Below are 19,423 nucleotides of genomic sequence, written 5' to 3' on the forward strand. Positions count from 1 at the left end.
AGTGATTTAAATACCAGGTCTTTACTGTTAGATTTAAGTAGAAATATTGAAAGCTCTGATTTAGCAATCTCTTGCACATTAGCACATAAGCGTTTAGAAATAAACTAAACTTAAAATAATAAAAATAAGTTGGAAGCAAATAATCAAATGGACACTTACAGGGATATGACTGAGAATGTAACCAAATACCCTTCAGATGCATTTTGGTTAAACTGAGGACGCTGTGTGTGTTTTTGCAGATGACTTCTGGAAGGCACTGGGAGGAAAGGCAGTGTACCGTACCTCTACCAGACTCAAGGACAAGATGGACGCTCATCCACCCAGGCTCTTTGCCTGCTCCAACAAGCTTGGGAACTTCATTGTATGTCCTTTGGTTGCTTACAGTGTTACGGAACTAATTATGCCGTTGAGCCCATTCTAGTTTACTGTCAACAGTAGGCCGGAAGTAGGGTTATCGCACAACCTAGGTTGTGTGAGTTTCACTACGGCAGGTAGTCTGAAGGAACACCTGCGCATTCACACTGGATAGAAACCATTCCACTGTCAGCAGTGTGATAAGAGTTTCTCTCTGGCAGGTAATCTGAAGAGGCAACTGCTTCTCCACTGTTAAAGCGGTCCACTGTAACAGTGTGAAGAGAGTGAGTCAGTTCACCTGAAGAAGGTGAAGTTAGGGTTAGTTAGGGTTTCCATTGCCGTTTTCGCCCTGCAGAGCCTGAAGCGAGAGTGGAAGAGGGCCGGCCTCGCAGGCGAGATCACCTTTGTGCTGGTGCGCTCTTCGGCGGTCACCAAGGTAAATCTTTCAAACCAAACACTTTTAGTTTGCCCAATGTCATATCAGATCCATTCACTTTTACCCTGGATTTGATATGGAATTGGTTGCCCTAACCCTAACCCTTAAAGAAAATGAATGGACTTGATAGGACATTGGGCAACCAATAACCCTAACCCTAAATCAGAAAGTTAAAAAGTATTACATAGATATTCTTTCTTCCTTTCACAGGTAAGAAAGCACATGGGCCCAAAGGAGCAGCAGGCAGTGGCAGAGGCCATGCACCACCGCCCGGAGACCGCGAAAAAATATTACGCCAGCCTCCCAAACCCTGCCCAGCTGCTGGCGGCCCGTCGCCTGCTGGACCGGAGGTTTCTTACCCGGGACCACGGCGGGTCCAGCAGGTCCCCTGCCAGGCACCTCGAAGGCTGCACGCGGCTCCTCCTCCAAAATTTGGAGGAGGAGCCGTGTAAGACATGGTAGACATGTTAAGAATACAGATAACGATATTCAGTTGAACACTTTGTATTCTTAATTCTGATTGTAGTTGTTCCCTTCTTGATGAATGCATGTGTTAGAATGATGTGTCACCATCATGATCAATCAACCAATTGATTGATTTAAATGCTCATTGCATTCCTTTGCAGATCAATGGTCATTCAGTATGTCTGTTGTCTTGTTCATGTTACTGCAGAGCCCTCTGTCAGTGGTTATTCAGTATGTCTGTTGTCTTGTTCATGTTACTGCAGAGCCCTCTGTCAGTGGTTATTCAGTATGTCTGTTGTCTTGTTCATGTTACTGCAGAGCCCTCTGTCAGGCTGTGGAGCCTTTTGTTTGCCTCATTGTGAGCTTGTAGATCGCCTATATTCAATATAGGCTATACTTTCAATCCAATAAATAAACCTGAATACAGGTCTTTTATTTGTAACCTTTTATTTCTATCTTGTGATATCGCTACTATTATTCTGAAACATAATACTACTTCCACCACTGTACCCAGAGCCAGGCAGGATTGAGGTTAAAAAAATCACACCTGTGTGAAGTGAGGGACGCTCTTATCACTATACATCATCTCATTCTGGCCAAAATAGCCCATTATGCTCGTCTACATAATATCACGTGAATGTTCCTTTAATTGTCAAAGGCATTTAACCCATTCTGGGCGGGAACCCGGGTGTCATGTCGTGCGTTAGCTATTGAAAAATAGCAGATCTACAAGCTCATAAGCTCATAAGCTCGACCAGTATTTAATACGTGGACACCATGGAGCCACTCAATGACTCCAGTGACGACATGGACATCGACTCCCCACAGCCGCAGCCAATGCGAGGGGGCAACATCATGTTGTGCCTAACAGTGCTCAGGTCTATAACTTCCAGACTGAACTGGATCTCAGCCAGACTGAGGTAACTACTGTAACTGAACACATTGATAATATGTCTTAATAATGTACATGCATGCACATTCATAACTGATCAACATTGATCAGAAGTGTGACAGTCAACGAGTAAAACGAGTCAGAGTAAAACATCCAACAATTTGCAAAGTTTGTATTCACTAAAAGGCAAAAAAAACAACCAAGGGCTTTTCCACTAAAACCGTTTATTTGAAGAAAAAAAAGTGTTTTTCTTTAAACTGGGTCAAACTGGGACAAACCGGTGCAAAAAAAACGGCCAAGGGCTTCGCCACTAAAACCGTTTTTTTTTTTTTTTAGTGTTTTTTTCTTTAAACTGGGTCAAACTGGGACAAACTGGTGCAAAAAATTTAAAAAAAATGGATGTAGCATTCGCTCAAACTGGCTTTTAAAGATATTCTCGCACAAATAATGTAGTTTTCAGGTCCTAGATTATAGTATGGCAACAGCCCCATAGCTAACGGTTATAATCTTTTTTGGGAGGGGGTCGATTTGATGTGCCTAGCACATAGAGGGTTGAAAGCCGATCACAGATATATAATTATTTTCTCTGTACGATGAATAGAAGTGGGTGAAATTAACGTTTTAAGCCATTACCCAGCATGCTTAGTGTCGAGCGGCCATTTTAGAATCGAACAGCCATTTTGTGGAAATTGGGACAATCCAGATTTTCAAGATTTTCGCATTCATCGGCCTGTAGCTCAGGCTACGATAGTCCAACAGAAACCAAACGCATGTTCGAGTATATAGTTCAAAGGCTTGTAAATCCATAGGATACTTCGGCGTCCCTGAGAGCCCCTCGGTTTGTTCACTAGGGGTGGGTGAAATTTCATAACAAAGTCATTTTTTTGGAAGTCATCTTTAAGGGTTTTTTTTATCCCTAACCCTCACCCTAACCCTTTTTCGACACTTCCCCTTAACTAATTGTTGTGGCGCTGAGTCGATTGGTGCAGGTCTCGAGTGTCTACGACACTTGGAAGTGGGTGAAATGGCCTTTTAACGACCAAATTCGTGCAAAAAATGCCTTAAAAAAGTGAGATTTTGAAACTGTATAGGCTATCGTTCGGTCCAGGACGCACCAATCACGCCACAAGTGGTTTGTTTTTCAGCTTGGAGTAACTACTGTATCAGCACTGAACAATATACACTAAGAAAGGTCTTTCAAAGACTCATCCGCACATGGTCAGAAAGTGACCAAATGTCATATTTCTCTGGGTAACATTAACTATCACTAGGTTTAGCTACTGGTACTAATAGTCATATACTGGTGCTCATTAAAACAATTTAAGAGCCATAATTGCCAATTATGTACCGAATTACAATGACAACAAGACGTCTTCCCTTGGGATTTTTTTTTTTTTTATCCATATTTTAAAAATTCCTCTAATCTGGTGTTTGCATATCTGCTATTTTCCAGCATAGGACCGTTGCACAGTGCAGTATAAACAAGTCTTTAGGATTCATAAGTCGTTTTTAGAATCCTCCTCCTCAGGAGCATATCCACGGATATCCCAAGCCGTGCATATCCACGGATATCCCAAGCCGTGCATATCCACGGCTTCCCAAGCCGTGCATATCCACGGCTTCCCAAGCCGTGCATATCCACAGCTTCCCAAGCCGTTCATGCCTATTCCCACTATAGGCTGAGGAAGAAATGCCACTTGACAGTTTTCAAATCAGCCTCATGGTGGCGCTACAACAGGTCAAGTTGCGTCTCTCACACACACACACACACACACGCACACACATTTGAATTATTTTATTTGGATCTGCACAAGAGGCGTAATACAATAGACCCAAACACTGATCAGAATTATATGGTCCAACCAGATATAGCTGCTGCACATGCTTAACACACAGAGGGAAAAGAAGAAAAAATAAATATATATAGCACATTGTTGAAATACTATTACTTGACACTACTAGACAGGATGTTTGTTTGGGGGTTTTTTAAGCCACCTAGGGATAAATGAAACTTGATGTTAGTGTGGAATGCAAAGTGTCACAGTAAAGACTCGGGTGGGATTGGTCCCTTTATTTTTTTGTTTGGGGTTTGAACCCACAATCTCCCGATCATGTGGCAGCGTTCTAACACACTGAGCTACTGGTTCCAGACAATTCACACTTATTTTTTGTTTGTTTTATTCTTCTGAAATTGGTCTTGAAAGTAAAGACTTGAGTGTGGTTTGAACTCACCATCTCCCGATCATGTGGCAGCGTTCTAACATACTGAGCCACTGGCTCCAGACAATTCACACTGCTTTTTTGTTTGTTTTATTCTTCTGAAATTGGTGTTGAAAGTAAATACTTGAGTGTGGTTTGAACTCACCATCTCCCCAACATGTGGCCAGTGTTCTAACACACTGAGCCACTGGTTCCAGATAATTCACACTGCTTTTTTGTTTGTTTTATTCTTCTGAAATTGGTCTTGAAAGTAAAGACTTAAGTGGGTTTTGAACTCACCATCTCCCAATCATGTGGCAGGGTTCTAACACACTGAGCCACTGGTTCCAGACAATTCACACTGCTTTTTTGTTTGATTTGTTCTTCTGTAAACTCATAAAGTTTTTCACCCAGTAAATCAATTGATACTTTTTTTCCACCACTGCATGTGACTCACTTGCCATCCTGATCTTGCAGGATGGTAGCCTGTATTGGCTGTACCGGGGGCTTCTTGTGACCCCATGTCCCTCCATGGTGTCTGTATTGGCTGTACCGGGGGCTTCCTGTGGCCCCATGTCCCTCCATGGTGTCTGTATTGGCTGTACCGGGGGCTTGCTGTGGCCCCTGTCCCTCTATGGTGCCACTGTCCCCGCATCGAATCCTCTCCTCCTCGCTGAGGGTGGGGCTACGGAGCGAGTGGGGAGGACGCGAGGAGAGTGAGTGAGTGTAAAAAGTTGCGGTATTGGAATTTGGCTTATCTCTCACTCTGTTTCTAACACAACAGTGCCACTTTTGCCCCTATTCGTACTCTAATCATAGGGACATAGATTGGGATATAGAGGCATTGCTGTTCCTTGGAGTGGTTGCCCCCCTCCCCCCAATCAAACACAAGTGTTTGGTCAAACCATGTGACTTCCATTGGAAAAGCATTAAGGCGGCCATGAAACACACGCAGAGCACAGAACAGTTGTGCTTTATGTGTGTATGAAACCTATACTGTAAGTTATCCTACATGAGTTGTAACCTCTTCCTGTGTGAGACTTGGTCTCAGCCTATTAAAAGTACTTAATTCATATTGTAACGACCCTGCGAAAGACCTGGCCGTAACTTGCTCCTCCAAGTGAGCGAACTCTCTTGGCGCTGCTTGTTACTTGCCTTGTCTACTGAGTTGGGGGCCGGGGTTCGGCTCCAGCTCAGGGTGCTAAATGTTACAATATACACCATAGTATATCTAGTTCACTCATATGTTTTGGTCATGCCCAAGACTGGTGGATTACTGCAGGTCTGTTATTTCTGAAATACTAGGACTGAATGTGGATCCTTCACCTTGTGTTGCTATTTTAATACTAGGACTGAATGTGGGTCCTTCACCTTGCGTTGCTTTTTAATACTAGGACTGAATGTGGACCCTTCACCTTGCGTTGCTTTTTAATACTAGGACTGAATGTGGATCCTTCACCTTGCGTTGCTATTTTAATACTAGGACTGAATGTGGGTCCTTCACCTTGCGTTGCTTTTTAATACTAGGATTGAATGTGGATCCTTCACCTAGTGTCCCAGAAGAGGGAACCAGACTGGAAAAGAACAACAGACAGGTGTCCCAGAAGAGGGAACCAGACTGGACAAGAACAACAGACAGGTGTCACTGAAAGGGGGAGGATAGGGTGTTCCCCCATTTCACCTGCATACTCTGTTTGGCATACCAGTATTCCAGGATGATGCATCCAGGCACACCGCTCTGCTTGAGTTTGACAAAGAGCTTGTGCTGATTAATTATATCAAAAGCATGGGAGGTGTCAATAAAACAGCATGGGCCATGTCTTCTGTATTATTCTACTGCTTGTGTACCATGGTTGTCAGGAATGGTTTAACTTAATGTATCTGATTGTACCTCATCTCTATAACACAGCCTTGATCAAACACCTGTACTACTGTAATTTACAGGGATTGTGACATAAAAAAAAACTGAACTTTTAACTGTGAGTAGATTGTGGTCTGGGGTTTTCTGGCTCAAATAAGTGCTCAGATTTTACTGTGGAATGTGACGTAAGAGCCATATATGTCAATGTGATTTCCCAGCAGATGTCACATGTTTTTCCTGTTTTCATTGCAGCTCAAAAAGCTTCACAGACACAGAGAATCCACTGAATGTTCAAAGTTCAGATTTTTGGGTGTAACTGCAGGTCATAAAAATAAATAAAAAATAAATAAAATAATGAATGAATGGAAATGAATGTCATGAACATTTTAATACATTAACTGTATAATCTTCTCATTGTCAATAACGTTCCTTTAAATGATGCATGGGCAACAGGCGGCCCGGGGGACACATTCAAACATGACTGAATTTAATTACTTCTAATTAAGTCTAAATGAGTAGCTTAATGCGTAGTATTAAAATATTATTGTCTTGTTTATGTCCAATGTATTTGTATTTAGTTTATAAAGTTAACATAACTATTATTAAAGGCATTTGAAAGGCATTTGAAAATTCAGCATTTCAATTAAAATATAGCAAAACTAACTGATCTACAAGCTCAAAACGCAGTCTAAAACATCGCAGTGCGATGCGTTTTGAGCTTGTAGATCAGCTATTTTTGCTACAACAGTAATATGCAATGTGGCTCCTCTGGAGGGTGTGCGGAAATATAGTGGCCCTCTCCATCGTCAAAGATGCCCACCCCTGCATTAAACAATACACTCTAATGGATATATGGAATCTGAAAATACAATCTTTCTACTTGTATTTGTCACTGTTTTTTGCCATGAACATAATTGTGTGTAAGTGTTTTTGCTGTTTTGTGGTTGTTAGTACTGACCAAAGACAAATTTCCACATTGTGGACAATAAATTAAACTAACTAACTAACTAACTAACTAACTTTCAGTTATACAAAAAACAATCAGATGTTTTGATCAATTACAAAAGATTTATTTGATGATTTACAGTAAATGACAGTTCAATCAACTAATAAAGTACTACCGGTATCCATGTATCACTTCTATAATGTTCTGTGAAAATGGACAGATTTAAAATGACGTGTCGATGAAGAATACATATTTTCATCAATAATTGGTTGAAGTAAAACATATTTTCATGTTTTTGCTTCAAATGAAGTCTTCTTAAATGCTGCATATTGTTTAATCAGTTTCTCAAACACCCTGTGATAAATCTTAATCTAAATACATAGAAAATGACACATTTTGAATTAAAGAAATATATAATTGGTTTTAGTTCATGTGACAGTTAAATGTTCACTTTATCATGATGAAATAAAGGAGAAAGTACAAATTTCAGAATTAAATGAATTTGCTTCTATCCATTCATAATATTCAGAAAATAGTCTGTATGATGACTTAATTGTCACATACATAAATGTAGAATCAAAAAAACTTTTAGTTCTGCATATTATTCAACAGAATGTGTTGTAAGATCTGGGAATCTCAGTTGCCTTTAAAAACTAAAGTTAACCATGCCTTCTTCTAATACATTTTCATAATAAAAAACACATGGGTCTGTGAGTGAGTCTGTGTGTCTGACGGAGTCTGGTTAAGTCTAATCAGCATCAAATTACTTTTTCTCACTACTACGCCACAGATGTATTTTTTTTTAAATAATGTGTGTTGTTTTGTGCATATTTAGCTGTTAGTGTTCTTCAACACTCGCATGTCTGAAGTAAGGCCAGGCACCACACAAGCTGATTTCAGGTCAAAAATACCTTTGTTCATGCAATGTTATTGGCTACAGTCTCCAGAGGCTTTGACCTCCACCGGCTGGGTAAAGACATTGTCTTTTAAATTGGACAATGGGCTGTCTGTGTGTTAAAGTCCACTCCCGTGGGGGGAGGAAGGGGTTGAGGGGTCAGTTTGACCGAAAATGTTTCAGATGTAAAATAAACGTAAAAAGAACAGAGTTCATTTGAATCGAATATTTACGAAAGGTCATGGAAGGAAACCTTCTGAGAGCTTCACGGGCAAAGATAATCAACTTCACAATCTCAAAATGGGTCAGAAAGACCTCAAAGACACTCAAGTGTTAAGAGTCATCAAACGATAGTATCGGATTGTGTCACTTTGAAGAGGGTTGTGAATGTTTCAAGTCACAGATTACATATCCTTCAAGCTTTCAATAGCTTCCTCTTGGGTGATATCTTTCCATTCTTTTGGAATTTCTTCGCTGTCCGCAAACTTTTTGCCATATTTCGTCTCCAGTTTCTCTTGAAATGCACAGATAAACCACTTCCAGTAAAGCAATTTTGATTCATCATCCGTGATCTTCCAGTTGGCATACTCTGGACCAGCATCTCGATAATCTTTGAACAAGACAAGATTCTCTGAATTTGCTGGATGGTAGAAACCCCATTTATTACTTCCAACTTTTGTTGTGCAGAAAGAAAGAGAAAGTATTGGTTTGCCTCTAACGTACATTCCGCAAATCCCTGGCGAACGATGAAAACGGACGTTGTGATCGTCAGGAATGTGATCCTCTAGGGTGTTGGTGCAAATGGCGCCACAGAACGGACACTGTGCCCAGCAACACTTGCACAAATGGTCGATGAGAATTTGATCTGGGCTCACACGGACATCCTCCGTGTTGATCGAGAGGCTGTTTAAATCATCCTTCATGGAACGGAGACCTTTCTTGATCTCATCTTTAAGAAAATCAAATTGGTTTATGTCATTGAAGTTTTCATAGCAGTTTGTGTCGAATCTTAGATCATCCTTTAACAGACTGGAAAACTCCTCCAGCCACATGTCGGTGTCTCCTTTCCGAGTCGTGACTTTCTCTGTCGCGTCATGCACTGCTTGATCCAGAAGCTGGCACACATTCTCCACATGATTCTGCATGATATCGAGTACCTTGTCATGGTTGGTGGTGATGTATTCCTTAACCTTTTCTTTTATAAATGTCTCCACGTGCTTCCTTGGACTTGTGATGTAGTTCATGTAACTGTCAAAGTCCGCTAACTTTGCCAGTGATACTAAAACATGTCTCTCCATGTTCACCCTGTTCCCGCTGAAGGGAGGGAGACTACATTTCATCTCTGCAGCCAAGCCAAGGGCGGTCTTGTCATAGACAGACTGAGTGGCAGACTCCTTCAGTTTGCTACAGAGCAGCTCACCAAGCACAGCGGCAGAAGAGTTTCCTTCACAATAGCCTCTGAACGCGTTGTAGTATTGGACCTTTTTGCTTTCCAAATGAGTGAGTGGATCATTGTTGATCTTGAATTCTTTGTGAGACTTGGAAAGACAACTCTCTGCAGCTTGAAATACATGAAGTAAAAGATCAACTTTAAACGCAGGTTTAAGGGCGTATGTCTTGTCTGAATCAAATTCTTTGAACTGGTGTATGACCTTCTTTGCTACTTCTTGCAAGTAACTGCTATTGTAGCCTCTGGTTCGAACAGGTTTGCTCTCAATCAAGCCAACGGATTGATCCACAATATTGCGGATGAAGGTTCTAGCCTTTTGATAAGGAAGTAGGTCTGTACTAATCCCAATCTTGTTCAATCCTTTAGAGATCATGCTTTTAGGGCTTACATAAACCGAATAATCCCATAGATCTGATAGGTTTTTGTATTTACCAGAGCATCTGTGATCATGATAATGCTCAATGCCCATCTCCTGAAGGATATAATCTTCATCCTCTTGCATGTTGATCTCTTTTATGGAAGGAATATCAGCTTTGAATTCAGTAACCCAACCTTCCCAAAGATCATTGAACGCCCTTTTGAGTTCCTTTTCTTCCTTTGCCTTGCCTTTTAATTCACCGGCAAGTGCTTTGCTCTTCTGTAGCAGCTTGTTTTCGTACACCGTCTTCTTATCATCCAGCTTCTTCCGAGCATCTCTCTGCTGAATAATCTCCTCAAGCTTCTGTTTGGATCCTTTCACCAGGTCATCATGGAAGTCTTTAATTTTGGTTTCAAATCGTCCTCTCCACTGAAGCAGTATGTCTTTATCTTTAACGGCGTCAAAGTGCTCTTTCATCTGTTGTACTACTTCTTCATGAGTCTTGTTCATTCCTTTGACGAGCTGATTTTGAATCTTGTCAATGGTTGTGCCATTATCAATCCTGGTGTGGAGTTGGTTTTCAGTGTTCAACATGGCTTGCCTTAAAGCAAAGGTCCATTTCCCATATGCTTCTTCAAGTGTTCTGTACACTGAAATTTCCCTTGTGTTTTTGAAACTGAACACAAAGTTTTCTTTCAGCAGGGCATTCCAGAGGTCTTCAATGGTGCTTTTGAATTCTGACAGTGGAATTCCACGAGACTCTTTTGCTTTAGAGAGGATCATGTCCTTCAGCTCTTGGATGCTCTCACTATAGCCCGGGTTTGGAGGAGCCATGGGTGGGCTGCCTTCCCACAGCTGGGCAAAGTATTTCACATCGGTTTCCACATCAAATGCAATTATATCACTGAAGAACTCTGCATTGACCACTTCCTCCTTGGCAGCTAGCTTCGTCATCGCATCAAGCTCTTCTTGTAGTCGTCTCTTCCCCTCCTTGTTTTTGCTACCAGCCTCGATATCTGTGACATTCTGATGAACAAAGATACAATTTGGAGTCATCTTAACCTTCTTCATCCTCATGAAGGCCTGAACGGCAATGTGAAGAATGTCTTGCATGTCAGCAAAATTCTCTCCAAAGATGTTGATCAGAGTCATGTTTCCCAGGCCAATGACAAACGTTGCCAGTTCGTTGTCATGGTGAAACGTATTCTTCCCCGCCAGCTCGAGAGCACGCAGTCCTTCGGTGTCCACGACCAGGACGTAGTCGAACTGGAAGACGTCCTGTTTCTCCTCTGACACTTTCACCAGCTGCATGAAGGCTCCTCTGGTGCACCTGCCGGCGCTCACCGCAAACTGCAATCCAAACATTGCATTCAGCATGGTGGATTTGCCGCTGCTCTGGATGCCTAAAATTGACAAGACAAAAACCCTCTTGTCTCCCAGTGTCTTGACGACCTCGTCTAGAACACTGGTGATCCACGTTAAAGGCACGTGACCTGCATCTCCGTCCATCAGCTCCATTGGATGTCCTGCGATCATGAGCTCTGCAGCCAGCTTAGGGTATTCAGAGTGTCCTTCTTTCTTTGGAGATGCATGAGCTTCGTACATTTGTCCCAATTCTCTCAGGATGTGCTCAAATCCAACTGTCGCTGAATACAGTTTCTCGGAAATGTCTTCCAACTCCTTTTGCTTCTCCTCCAGTTGTTTTGGATTGTCACGCTTCTTTTTCAAAGCCAAGACCGCTGACCACTTTGCATCATATTCCTGGTTGATTTGATAAAGATCGTCTGTTGAGAAGGTATCCAGTAAGATTCCAATCCATTTTAGGAAGTAACGTTTTTCATCCCCTTTCAGAGACTGCAGGTTTTTAACAAACAGCTTCATCAGCTTACTGGAGGATTTGTCTCGTTGTTCAGTTCTTTTTTGCTCCATTCCCTTTTCTTTTTTAGATTTGTCTTTCTCCTCGTCTCCTTGGAGACGGTACCGATCTTTATTGAGTTTGCACCACTCATGCCACATTTTGCCTTGGCATGGCAGAAATGTGTCTTTGATCTCTGAAAGCTTCTTTCCTTGAAGCAATGTCAGAATCTGCACAGCAGCAGATTTCCCTCTTTGGCATGGGTGTTCAGCTTCATCTGTTCTGATTCCAGAGACACTTGCCATGGTATCAAGCTGGAAGGATTCGTGTGGTGTTGACAAAATCTTTTTAAGTATTGTTTTCAATTCTGTAGCCACATCTGACTGACTTCTACCCTTCAGACCCATTTTATATTTTCCTGATCCTATCCCAACTGTAGCAGAATCATCATCAGCTCGGAGACAAATGAGAGGATTTGGACGCTTGCAAAGGTCTGACAGAATTTTCCAACCTTTGTCACCTTTTCCCAGAGTAGGTACAAGGACAACATTGACTGAAGCCTTGTTGATCAGTATCTCACGCTGTTTGTCATGTAATACAGCATCTCCATGAAGGTTACAGAAGGCAACACAGTCAGAGAAAGCATCATTGGCTTTTCCAGCAGGGTAATACCAGGCAATCTCTGCCATACCATCTATCAGGCAGTGAGATTTGGTGGCGCCTGGACAGTGCCTATGAAAGAACGTGCTGTGACGGTCATTGACTATGGTATTCATCAGCTGAGATTTAGATGATGACAAGGTGTCATCATCTCCGACAGAGGTGTCGGAGCCAAGACGGAAAAATGACACCATAGGTGTCTTAGCTTGACAGATGGGCATGTTCTTACTTGTGATGGTACCTGATTTATCAGTCACTTTCCAGGATTTTCTGAGTTGTCTAAAAGTCCATAAAGGACACTCGATATCCCCTGTGAACGGGTCTGGCACTAGCAAAGGTAAGGCATACTGACACTGGGCTAGTTTAGTAATCATGTTCTGCCTGAGGAAGCTATCTGAGCAGTGAAACACAGCCATCTGAACATCCATCGGATGGACGTGGCTCTGCTTCAGGCTCTGGCTAGTGTCTACATTGGAGCTGAATATAAAATCACAGTCGCTGTCTTCTGTGTCAATGTCATCAGCGACTTCAGTGGTTGCTGAATGCTTGTCCTCGGTACTGCCCACTGCTACTGGGATGTACCTGGCTCTGTGGTCTAGCATCAACAACTTCTGAAGGAACGTGTGAGCTACGTCTTTCTCAGTTATTTCATCATGCTTCTTTATAGAAGGGAGAATTTTCAGAAAGTCAGCAGTAGTCAACTTATCTTTATAGTGGTGTTTGAGGTTAAGTCTAGAAAACAGTTCATCGACTTTCCGAAGTTGCTCTTCTGGGATGATCTTCTCTGAATTCTTCACAGGTTTGTGTACTTTGCCAACCTTTAAAAAGAAAAAGAAAACACATAGAAAACAAAGTTAATACATTTCCACATAATGATGTTAAAGGTAGTGTAAGTGATTTTATTTGTTTAAAATAAGTGTTAAAAAGCTCAATATTGTGATAGTAATCATTGCTATAGTGTGTTTTCAGTAACAGTGTTAAATAGCTATATATTGTGACAGTAATCATTGCTATAGAGTGTGTGTTCGGTAACAGTGTTAAATAGTTCTATATTGTGACAGTAATCATTGCTATAGAGTGTGTGTTCAGTACCAGTGTTAAATAGCTCTATATTGTGACAGTAATCATTGCTATAGAGTGTGTGTTCAGTAACAGTGTTAAATAGCTCTATATTGTGATAGTACCCATTGCTATAGAGTGTTTGTTCAGTAACAGGGGTCTCCATGTCTTTAAACAATGCATTGCAATCAGGATACACAGTCAGGATACAGATTGGCTGAAATCTTGTCAACTACCTGAAAATGCCTTTTCTGTTTATCAAAGAGCTGGAGAGACATGGGGACCTCTGTTACTGAACACACTCTATAGCAATGATTACTGTCAGAATATAGTGATTTAACCTTTTAACAAAATATATCACTCACACTACAATTAAATCAATAAGATATGATGCAAACATTCCTGGAGGTCAGGACTAAATAATGCACTTGACTTAAAAAAAAAAAGATAACTTACATCATCCTTGTTCTTGACTTTCTCTTCAATGGTGGAACCTGTTTGAATCAATAAGGGTTAAAGAAGGTTAAACCTATAGTAAGCATCTTAATGCTACTTTAAAAGCTAACGTTACAGTATTTTGTGATTGCAAATATTTTCCTGAAAGTCATTGCAAAAAGCTATTGCAAAAATGTTCTGGTTTTGTCCGTTTTTGTTGTTGTTTAAATATTCAAGTATTGACATTATGAATAATTGTACCTGTCTCACTTGTATCAGGATTAATCAATCAATCAATCAACGTTATTTGTTCAGACTCAAGGTCCAATAACAACAGACAACATAAAACACTACATACAGAGAGAAACACCCCTAACCCATAAAACATAATTTTACAATAAACATTCATACCAGTGCTTCCAAAAAGCAGACCGGTACCTGGTGCTACTGAAGCTGGGGTTACATAGCAGCATAATTATACAGTTTTTAGACTCATTGAGCCGACACATAAATTTGTACATCAGGTTTCTCAGTAGGGCATGAAAGGTGTAAACTCCCACACTACAGAACAACTCACTAGCACTGCTCCACCTCGGTTTGTTCAATAGTATACGCATGCAATCGTTATAGGCAACCTGCAGTTTATACAAACTTGCTTTCTTATATTTTACCCACAAGGGGGCGGTATAGAGGGGAGTACAGTATGCTCTGAAGAGATTAACCTTCACCTCAGGTGAACATGAGCGGAATTTCCTCCCCAGCATGTTTGCCTGAGCATACAGTATACGGCGCTGCCTATACAGATCCTCATCATCAGACAGTTGGTCAGTTATCACATGTCCCAGATACTTCGCTTTACTGCAGATGGATACCACCTGATCTGATAAATAAAAGGATGGAAAGGAGAGGTCTTTATCCCCTTTCGTTCTGCAGAACATTACTACGCTCTTTTTGGCATTATATTTAACGTCATACGCTACCCCATATTCAGAGCATACATTTAGCAGCTGTTGAAAGCCAGCACTACTGGGAGAGAGTATTGCCAAATCATCAGCGTACATCAGATTGTTAACCAGGGAGTTTCCAACCATGCACCCTGTGCTACAGTTATTCAGCTGAACAGAAAGATCATTCATATAGAGATTAAATAGGGCTGGGGAGAGTAACCCCCCCTGCCGGACCCCATTACCTACAGTAAAGGGAGCCGAGACCCCACTTCCCCATCTAACCTGCATACTCTGGTTAGCATACCAGTATGCCAGGATTCTTATGACGCTGTCAGGCACCCCCCTTTCCCTCAGTTTTAGGAACAGCTTCTGATGACAGACCCTGTCAAAGGCACGGGAAGCATCAATAAAACCAACTATAACGGATGAGTTAAGGCTTTTGTAGTTATCAACCACCTCTTTTAGAGCATAAATGCAGAGGTCAGTACCATGTTTAGCCTTAAACCCAAACTGATTGTCCGTGGTGTTAAAAAAGGAGCCTAAACGATCTAATAGGATCCTTTCAAGGACCTTGGATAATACCCTGGCAAGAGCAATAGGCCTATGGTTATCCAAGCTCCCCACTTTTCCTGCCTTGTCCTTGATAACTGGTACCAGAGTGACAGACAACATAGAGTGTGGCAGTAGTCCATGTGTCATGAGACCAGTGAAACATATGGCAAGTAGAACTGCAACCTTAGGGCTGCAACCTCACCCTGCAGCAACAGAACACATTACAGATACCAAGTTACAGCAATGACACTACTGCATGGGGTCTAGTCTATCTACTTTGTTATAGCAAATGCTTCACAACAACACAGTGAAACAGTGAACAGTGAAACATTCCTTAAACAGTACTTAATTATCTGTTTTGAATCTCAGGTATGTTTCCATTGAATGTCTCATAAGTCATCAACCTAGAGTACACACCTTAATGAACTGACACCAACTATTTAAGCTACGTTGACAAACACAAAACTAGTTTAGCTTGTAGAACATCCTGTCTCCTCATGTCCCCAAGTAACACTGTCCTCTGAAAGGCCATCTGCAATAACCTAATATTAAGTATACTGCGCACCCATTCACCTTTGCAGCTAAGTGTCCCTTTCTCGGACTGCAACTGTAGCCTACTTACTGTATATGACGGAAGACCCATTTATTGAAATCCCAAACATGGAATATACTTGGACCATGCATTATGCCACATATAATGCCTGTCTGGACGGCCACCTGCCAGTATACAGTGGATAACTTCCCAGTCTTTCTGGGTAAGTTGGGTGACTATATAGCTATTTTTACCCTGAAATCCCAATTTTGGGCCTGTCATTATAGGTTAAGAAGAAAGGACAATTGCTGATCTACAAGGTCACAACATGCCGTAATGTGTTGTGAGGTTGTAGATCGGCTTTTCCCCAAAAATAAGTTTTGATAAATGACTTATTTTAAAATGTGTAGCGCAGTGGAATAGAGTAGACACTATGACACGTCAAGAGTCAATTAGTACTATAGGCTATACATTTGTGTTCTGGTAATATCATTGATCACTTGTTTTGCATGTCCGTGGCAAAAATAAAATATTAATGGAAATGTCCATCACATTCACAAGCTGGCAAAGTGATTTCCCCGGGTGCAGATAGCTGCTGTATTATCATGGTTATTGGTGGTGGTGGCAATATTAATAATTTTAGTCTGAATATATCAAATCCTGTTTTGAGGATCACACAAGAATAGCATCACTTTATGGACAAAATAACACCCAAAAGGGTTCATAATTTCAGTCTGCTTGAGGTGTAATGCAGCTTTAAACTAAATAGCAGACAGTGGCACTGGTACATATCTGAACTCATCTTCTCACAGTGCGTGTCAACCACATAGCCGACATTTCTCAGCTTCAATGATCAATCAATCAATCGTTGCATAGAAGCATCATGGTTTTGTTATGCGTACACACCCATGGTACTGTGCCAAGAGATGCACAAATCAAACGCACGTACAGTACACGCAGTCAAGTTGTCTACAGTCTACCGATGTTAACCATCTCAAACCCACACCCTAACCTCCCACGGGGAAGCACACCTAAACTGCGGTCATCCTGTTCAAGAGCGTTCATTTGGGCAAGATAGTCGAGCATATTTAAGGAGATCACGAGCAAAGAAATACTTGATGAGTTCCTCTAAGGATGACAAGTAGCCCTCCCAGTCACCTGACCGACAACAGAAAGACAAAGAGAAAAGAGAAAGACAGCAGCAGCCTGGCTGATCTTGGCTGATCTTTATTTAGCAGCAATATTTGCTAAACTTGGGTCTGAGGCACCTTACTTTGAAAATAGCTGATCTACAAGCTCAAACTACAACCTTGTAGATCAGCTATTGTTGGCTAAAGTTCTCCTTGGAAAAGGGATGCTATGGTTCAAGTGGTTTAATGTAAAAAAAAGAAAAAAACGTTCCTATCCCACAATGATTTGGTGGGCCCCTGTATAGTAACTCTGAGGACCCCCTAGGGGTCATGGGCCCCCTGTGGAAGACCCCTGGTATTGGCTACTACCATTTTTTTTATATCAGAGCCCAGCTACAAATACTTTAATGCTTCATTTATGATCTAATTTGACAATATTCTGGAGCAGGAGCAGAGCGAGGAATGTAATGAGAACTGGAATAGGCCCAGGGGTCAGTCCGGGAGGTCCCAGGTGAGGAAACACCCCTACCAAAAGTAAAAAAAGATTCTTCTGATCACTTTAAAAGTTTAAGAAATCAACTCAGAATGTTTTAAAACATACAAAATAATTCTAATATTATGAAAATCGGACATTAACTGGCTGGCATACTGTTCTGGGAGGTCCCAAATAGATGACCCCCCCAGAAACGGGGTGGGGGTCGGGAAAATTTGAACCCCATCATTTTCTCATAGTTTGGACTCTATAGAACCAAGATCTGTAAAAAAAATCAATTTTAGCACAAAAATCCTACGGGAGCTGTTTTTTTGACGCCTCGTACCACACTATAATGCAGGAGACAGCAAAATGTTGTGTTATTGAAAACAAGCACTTCCGAAATGCAGGGCATTTCTTGACAGAAAGTTGCTCATGACGTTTCTATGAAACACAAACTTTGCAGATAGAAAGACGATAATTCAAGCTTTTCGTACAGCTGCAACGTTCGTGAGTTTAACATTGTTTAATGCAATCAGACAGGACTTTTCTGATTGGATGAATTGGCTGTCAAGGTCAGAAAGTAGTTTTTGCCACTCAGTGGTGTTCCCGCATAACGTCCAGGTACAATGATGTCACACACATATACTGTACCCTCTATAAAGCTGACATGTTCTTCATTTAGGACACTACAGACAAATAGGGTAAAAACGTTAACTAATAGCTATCACAATGAAACTTCTCCAGTTGATTACTTACATTAAGATTAAGACTTGGCTTTTGTATCACAAGTTTTCTGAAATGATATGTTTAAAAGTGCAAATTCGGAATTATATCTGCTAATTTCCATACATTTTGGGATAATAAATCTGAAGATCGGATAAGGCCCTGCAGGTTGAAAATTATTGTTTCGTTTTCTTGACATATTAGAGACAGGCAATTACGAATGAGGGGATTTTAGATATCTCTTCTCATCACTCCTGAAATCAGAAAATACTGTCAACAGGCCATTTTCGCCATGTTTTTAGGAATAAAAGATGTAAATCATGCTATGTATATATAATTATATTATATGAATATATCAACAAACCTTTCTGTAAATACCTGCAGGATATAGATATGAATAAAACTGGAAGGTTTGGTGTATGTGAGCAACTGAAGTGGAGATTCTTTGTTCCAGGTATGAGGAAAACTCAATTTGGGAAAACTGCCTTTTTGTATTGATATATCGATAGATTTGTATTGTAAAATTCCAAAACGTTTTATTTGAAGCCATTATTTTGAGACACAATATCTCATCCAATACTTGGCAACAACATGTCATTCCATATACCGTTGGAAAGGTTTGGACCTCGAGCTGACTGTGGTTTGATCCACATGTGGACATAATTGGATTTTCACCCAGCAAAACGAGCCGTCATTGTCTAAAATAATGTCTGAAAGAAGACATGTGTAGGAAGCAAAATAGCAAACATTCTCAAAACAATTTCCACCTGCCATGTCTCGCCTAAATATGCATTCATTATGTTCAGTTGTGAGAATGTGTTTTTCTTGTATTGACCTGGTGAATAAATGCTTCTTACCTGCTGTCTCCATTGTGTCTGAAGCTCTTTCTCAGTTGTGTCGTTATCTTCTCCAACTAGTTGTCATCTCTCAGCTTCAGCATCGACAGCTTTGAGAAGGAAAACAGGACATTAACTGGTTTGTTCTGGTATTCAGACAGTTTTTAAGTTGCTTGATTTAGTATTTAGATATTTGTTATAGATTTGAGCTGCCATCAAAATCTTTTTGGAAAATTAGCATCTCCATGAAGCTTGTCGGCATACTGAAGCACAATGTACTCTAACAAGATGGCTGTGTTGAAACTATTGTTAAGTTTTCACTGTCAGTGGATAAACACCAGCAGATAACGTGGCCTAAATCAT

General features: G+C 41.0%; 1 protein-coding gene across 1 annotated transcript; it reads right to left on the bottom strand.

Annotated features, from left to right (window-relative positions):
• Positions 1 to 4,799: 4,799 nt before the first annotated feature.
• On the bottom strand, positions 4,800 to 19,094 carry LOC308310449 (interferon-induced very large GTPase 1-like; the record flags this gene model as incomplete). Its single annotated transcript, XM_080756791.1, has 6 exons — positions 4,800 to 5,031; positions 8,457 to 9,609; positions 10,051 to 13,189; positions 13,887 to 13,924; positions 16,998 to 17,054; positions 19,082 to 19,094. 6 exons carry the CDS (start codon positions 19,092 to 19,094, stop codon positions 4,800 to 4,802), a joined length of 4,632 nt encoding a protein of 1,543 aa, XP_080612917.1.
• Positions 19,095 to 19,423: the final 329 nt, after the last annotated feature.

The sequence above is a fragment of the Protomyctophum bolini genome (assembly GCF_963924005.1).
Source record: "Protomyctophum bolini genome assembly, chromosome: 22".
Taxonomy (NCBI): Eukaryota; Metazoa; Chordata; class Actinopteri; order Myctophiformes; family Myctophidae; genus Protomyctophum; species Protomyctophum bolini.